The following is a 6,000-nucleotide window of genomic DNA, read 5'->3' as shown; positions in this document are numbered from 1 at the left end:
GTCAGAACAAACATATTAATAAAGAGAAAACCAACATTGAATCATTATTTGCCAGAGGTATGAATAATGTTGTTCTTAACTACATGGGTCATTCACAGTTTAGAGTCTAGTGTGAGAGTTATTTTCCACCCCCTTTCTTTTTCTTGTAAAAGTAAAAATTAGAGTGCGGATGGCTGCCATTGAGGGTTGGAGACTGTGCTGCGTAGGAGGAGGGCGCAGATTGGCTCGGAGACAATTACTGCGTCTTAAGTGAAAGGTGCGAATTAAAACAGCACAGTAGACCCGTTAGAAACCACACTGATTTCATACCTACACTAAGATTGGAGAGGCAGTCAGTGTGTGTGTGTGTGTGTGTGTGTGTGTGAGGCAGTCAGTGTGTGTGTGTGTGTGTGTGTGTGTGTGCGTGCGTGTGTGTGTGCTTCATGTGGAAGGGAGCAATAATGGATGAGTAGGGAAGGAGGTAGAGGTATTTAGGATGAAACAGCTATGCATCCAGGACGTGGCTTCAGAGGCATATCAGAGGCAGATAATACTGTGGAATGTTCCAGGTTAGGGGCTTTTAAGGGAGGGAAAGCGCTTTTCCTTCTAGGGCCCGAGAGAGAGAGAGAGAGAGAGAGAGAGAGAGAGAGAGAGAGAGAGAGAGAGAGAGAGAGAGAGAACGCACCGATGAAAGGTAGGGACAGATAACCAGAAGCAGATGCTGAGCCCCAGTTGAGATGGGCTTCATTAAAGAGAGATGGAGGGAAAGAGAAAAATGAGAGGAAGAGAGCAAGAGAAAGAGATGAAAGGAGGAGAAAGTGGATGGACGAGTGCAAGGGCACATTCATGGCATAGAATCTATACCACTCCCTGTCTTCGCTTTGAAGGGGCTGAGGTTAATTTTGTCAATGCTTCAGGGTAACATGTGCTGTGCATAAGTATATGTAAATGTGATGGAATACTAACCGAGATATATTGGACAGATAGATAGTTAGTGTATGTGTGTGTGTGTGTGAGAGTGTGTGTACGTATCTGTGCGTGTTGATCTCTGTAAAAATGAGCAAAAAAAGGAAGAGTGAGTGCATGACAGAGAGAGAAAGTGTGTGTGTGTGTGTGTGTGTGTGTGTGTGTGTGTGTGTGTGTGTGTGTGTGTGTGTGTATGTGTGAGTGAGTGGGAGAGAGAGAGAAAGAGAAAGAAAGAAAGAAAGAAAGAAAGAAAGAAAGGAGAGAGACAGAGAGACAGAGAGAGAGAGAGAAGTCTCTCGAGTCTGTAAGCGCATCTGTGTGTGATCCCTTAAAAGAGAACTTATTTACGTCAGGGCCCCAGACAGGGCACCCACAGGCACAGCGGCCCTGTCTCCAAAACCCCTTCTCACGACTCACAGCCTGCACTCACACTGCCAGGCACGACCCACTGGCATCAGCCACCGCAGAACACTTCTTTATGAAATGTTTTCACTTTTTCCCCCCATCCCGGGCTAAAACCTTCCGACGGGGAGATGTTGAAGAAGGAGATAAGGCTGATCTAATATTAAAGCGCTGCTATGATCTCTGTCCAAACTCTGCCCTTGGTTTTGAATTTATTAGAACGCGCCGGGATTGAAGAGGATCTATTCTTGCCAAGACCCGAGGACTGCAGTCTTCATTTTCATCATTTTCAGACTTACTTTTGAGGACTTTTATCTCCATTTCTAGTTCTGAGACTATTTCTGAGGACACTATGGATTGATAATGACAGCTATGACCTGAGAATTGAAACAAAGGCTATGAAAATATGAAATGAGTCACAAAGCCAGTGACTGCAACTCGGACACTCGGACAGCAGGCCATGTTCCTCCTCCTCTGCATCATGTTTAAGTTCCTTTGAAAGTCTTAAGAAAAACGAATAAACTGTGCACTGATATTTTTGGAGAGTTTCTTGTTTTTTCTTGCGTGCCATCGCACCACTGCTTGTTATTGGTCAGCACAGCAGACACTGTAGCAGCAATGGGCCCTGAGGACCATGGAGGCCTGTGCGTCGTGGCCGACAAAACACGTGGCACGGACGAGCTTTGTCAGAGTGATGGATCCTCCGTGCTGGGAGCACACATTTCTGGGCTTCTCTTCCAGTCACAGATGTTTGTCTGATGGCGAACTGTAAATCTTCACTACCCCCCTACCCCCCACACACACACCCCTCCATGGATGGAGAACGGCAACGCCTCCTGCTGTGGCCACAGCGACGAGACTAAACTAACGAACATTAACCTTGCACTCGACGGTCGCGTGGGCAGATGTATTTATAAAAGTGTGTGTTTGTGTGTGTGTGTGTGAGGATAATAAAAGACCTTCTAATGTTTCAATAGCACACATCTGCTCCATGTTTCAATAGCACACATCTGCTCCATGTTATAGCCCACCAGTGAGGCTCGTGGTTAGATGGATGATCTATGCTTTGACTTAATCTGAAAACATGCTTCTCTTTGTCCATATCCTGCCCTCTTGGATGCGTGATATGTCTGAATCTGTCTCTGTCTTTCTGCAAAATGTGACTGAAAAACTGGAATCAAGTCTTTCATTGCCACCAATTAAGACTGTGTGCAAATGCACAGTTTTAAAAAGGAGTAAAGTAATCCTGATCATTACTTCACAAGAGTCCATGCATCAGAAATTGAAAGGATGTGAAGGCTTTCAAACTGCTTTAAACATTTGGCATTAGATGCACAACAGACACCCAGCTTAAAGTAAACCTAGGATAGGAAGTCAGCAGTGTCGAGGTCGCGGCAGTGAAGTGGTTTATTTTTTAAGCCTTAAAGGCCCTTAACCATAAAACACTGGATCATATTAAAAAATGACAGGAAGCAATATGTCAACTTTCCCCATGTCTTTTCAGAGGCACGAGTTCCATAAATCAAATATATAACTCGCGTGGCATTGTCATTTTGCAGCCCACACATCCACCTAGTTGAGTGCAGTCGACGGTGTCTCCACCACTTACAATGCCGCCTTTGAAGCCCACCGTGTCGCACTGCTGTTTTTACACTAGCTGAATGCACCGTGATGATCTCTCGAAAGGGAAATGTAACACAAAGATGCGACGCAGTCCTCGCCCCCAACTGAGAAGTATCCACTCAATCAAAAGTGACTCCACACACCCCTAATCACATCATCTCCTTTCTGCTCACATGTCGCACGGAGCCGAAGCTCTTTTGGATGGGAACAAGTGGAATCAATTAGACTGGTCAGATCCAACAGCAGCTGTTATGTAATAAGTGGACAAGAGTTTGGGTATCTCTGAGCTGTATATGAGCTCTGTTTCAGAGGTGGGAATTGTCAGAGAGACAACGATGTGATACTATCAGGACATTTGGGCCATGATACGATGTAATTGTGAGACTTTGTGATACAGCAAGTATTGTGATTTGATTGAGCAACACATTGGGAGCCATCCTCACCTGATAAGTCTGGACTCTGTCCTCTTCCTGCAGTGATGCAAGATAAGAACAAGATCTTGTGCTATGTTATGGAATTCAGAAGCAATGACATCAAAGTATATATGTATATTAAAAAAAACACATTACTGACATAATACTGCAACAGTTGGAACCAATGCTTAAACATATCACAGTAGTACAATGCATTTTCCAACCGCCAATACATGTACTTCTAGGCTACTCTTGCACAGGAAAATAAGGCTGTCTTTGACAGGTAAGGCTTGGATGAATATAGAGCACCATTCAATCTTTGATGAATATCAAGCCATTTTACAGAGCCCACATCTCTCTGCTGCACAAGATGCAGACTGATTGCAGACAGGGCACTGGAAAAGCTGTTACCTCCACACCACCACTGAGGCCTGCTTTGCATTCAACCCTGATTTGGCACATGGGCCACATGGACAGTCCAGTGTGAATCTTACAATACAATGCCAGCCCATAAGCAATTTCCTGTCTATTAGCCAAGGTTTATACATTGATTTTGCTACATTTCTTCAAGTATGAGGTTAATACACAGGGACAGGCTCTACATGGGAATGCATTTGTTTTGTTTTTCATTCTTCTTTGTGATTAAAGTGCTAAGTTAGTGTTAATGCACGGGTGCAGTTAATAATAAAAAAAATGTATTTGAATAAAACAATGTCCAGCGGTTTATACACAATGTGCTAATGGGAAATTACCGTCCTATGCTGTAAATGCAGCTAATTGGGGAAAGAGATGAGGGATTGTGAGTGGATGGACCTTCTTTCAGATTAGGCATTACGTAACCCATACTGGGAACTCAATTCAGCCTGGGGCAGATTTTCAGATGAGGATTAATATTAGCTCAATGTATTTTTTTACACTCCACTGAATGTTATGTTTGCTGAATAATATATTTTACTCAAGGCCAGGTTCTAATCTCATGAAACCTGTAAAATGGCATCAGCCGACAATTTTTTTTATTCAGGTTCGTTCTGTGCTCCCAGGGTTGCTCGGTGTTGTGTAAGATCACTCAAGTGAGAGGGAGAGAGAAATGGATAGAGAAAGAAAGAGAGAAAGATAGAGAGAGAAAGAGAGAGAGAGAGATAGATAGATAGATAGATAGATAGATAGATAGATAGATAGATAGAGAGAGAGAGAGATAGATAGATAGATAGAGATAGAGAGAGAGAGAAAGAGAGAGAGAGAGAGAAAGAAAGAGAGAGAGAGAGAGAAAGAAAGAAAGAATTAAAGAAAGAAAGAAAGAAAGAAAGAAAGAGAGAGGGAGGTGGAGAGAGAGAGAGATGTGAATAGCATGGGTTGTTTATCAGCCAGTTCCTGTGGTGATGCCACTCAGAGCGGTTCTCTGGCCAACAGTGCCTCTGCTAGGCAGAACAGAGGCAACATCACACTACTGTAGAAGTCCCTCCCATCTGGGCTGACCTGGACTCTAACAAGCTGTCAGTCAAACTGGGGCACCTCCCAGCAGGCAGCAGATGGCTAGTTCTATTCAATGGTTCTAGATCTGTCCGAAGGGAGAATTCTCAGCAGAAACACCTGGCTTACCTGTGCTAGGTGAGTGGGAGTCGGCTCCAAAGACATGGACTCGTTCTGGACAGTGTTCTGCTGCGTCAGTTCCTCCTCCTGCTTGCGGTTCTTCTCCACGTTGTCATCATCGTCCAGCTCGTCCAGACTCTGCGAGAGAGAAGAACAACAAACACACACGTGAAGCAATGGAACCTGTTAACTTCCAGCAACATGGAGTCTCAAAGACAGCAGTGATTGGTGAGCTGTGCAAAGATTTCTCAGGGAGCTTTCAGGACTGATCAATACGTTCATTGGAACAGATAAACACGCCGATCACTATGATAACTCCGGTCATTCTGACCTCTGTTGGTTCATGGAGGTAGAGGTCCAGGACCTGAGGATGAGGTTAATGACTTGAGTATATTCCCCCATGTTAACTGAACTGAATGACAGAGGACACACCCCCATATGAACAATAAAGTCCCTTCTCTGGTTACAGATGCTGTTTGTCATAATCATATGCTCACGTCTTCTAGTGTCAATTGTTATTTTAGTGTTCCTCCAGGAGTACTGATGTAATCCAGCATTGTGACCTTGAGCAACAGGAAATGGAGTCTTCAAACGTGTTTCCCATCCAAGTTTGTTCTTGGGGGAATTTTTTGGGACTGGCCCACTCTCCCAGTAAACAGGGGAGGGTTAAAAAATTCTTAGCCTGACAGCAATGAGCACATTTCCCGATTGTTTTTCTTTTCTGGAGCGCACTTCCTCAATATCAGCGATTTATCTCTGGCTATGTTTGGGTCTCGCTGACTGTGCGCCGGGCGGCTAACGCCACGTCAATGCTAACAGTGGAAAGAGGGGGAGAGTTTTTAGAGGGTGAGAAAGAGAGAGAAAGAAAGCAAGAGAGAGAGAAAGAAAAAGATGTGTTGCCTTTGCAGACACAAACCAGCGTTTCCTGTTTCACACTGCCCAGAGGGAACTAAAGAAGGTAACGCAGACATTGGGTGGGTAAAAATAGCAGCGCAAGGCCAAGGAGGAATGCAATCATTTGCAAAGA

The 6,000-nt window shown here is 44.3% G+C and overlaps 1 protein-coding gene across 1 annotated transcript in view; it reads right to left on the bottom strand.

The window, feature by feature from the left end:
- Positions 1-6,000, bottom strand: part of pawr (PRKC, apoptosis, WT1, regulator) — a 60,745-nt gene that overhangs the window by 20,058 nt on the left and 34,687 nt on the right. The window contains exons 3-4 of the mRNA XM_048268830.1: positions 4,983-5,111; positions 3,414-3,440 (exon numbers count right to left, since the gene is read on the bottom strand). Of these exons, the coding sequence (XP_048124787.1) occupies positions 3,414-3,440; positions 4,983-5,111 (156 nt within the window). The remainder of the gene's footprint in view (positions 1-3,413; positions 3,441-4,982; positions 5,112-6,000) is intronic.

The sequence above is a fragment of the Alosa alosa genome, chromosome 17 (genome assembly GCF_017589495.1).
Source record: "Alosa alosa isolate M-15738 ecotype Scorff River chromosome 17, AALO_Geno_1.1, whole genome shotgun sequence".
NCBI lineage: Eukaryota > Metazoa > Chordata > Actinopteri > Clupeiformes > Clupeidae > Alosa > Alosa alosa.
This window is presented reverse-complemented; position numbering and strand designations above follow the sequence as displayed.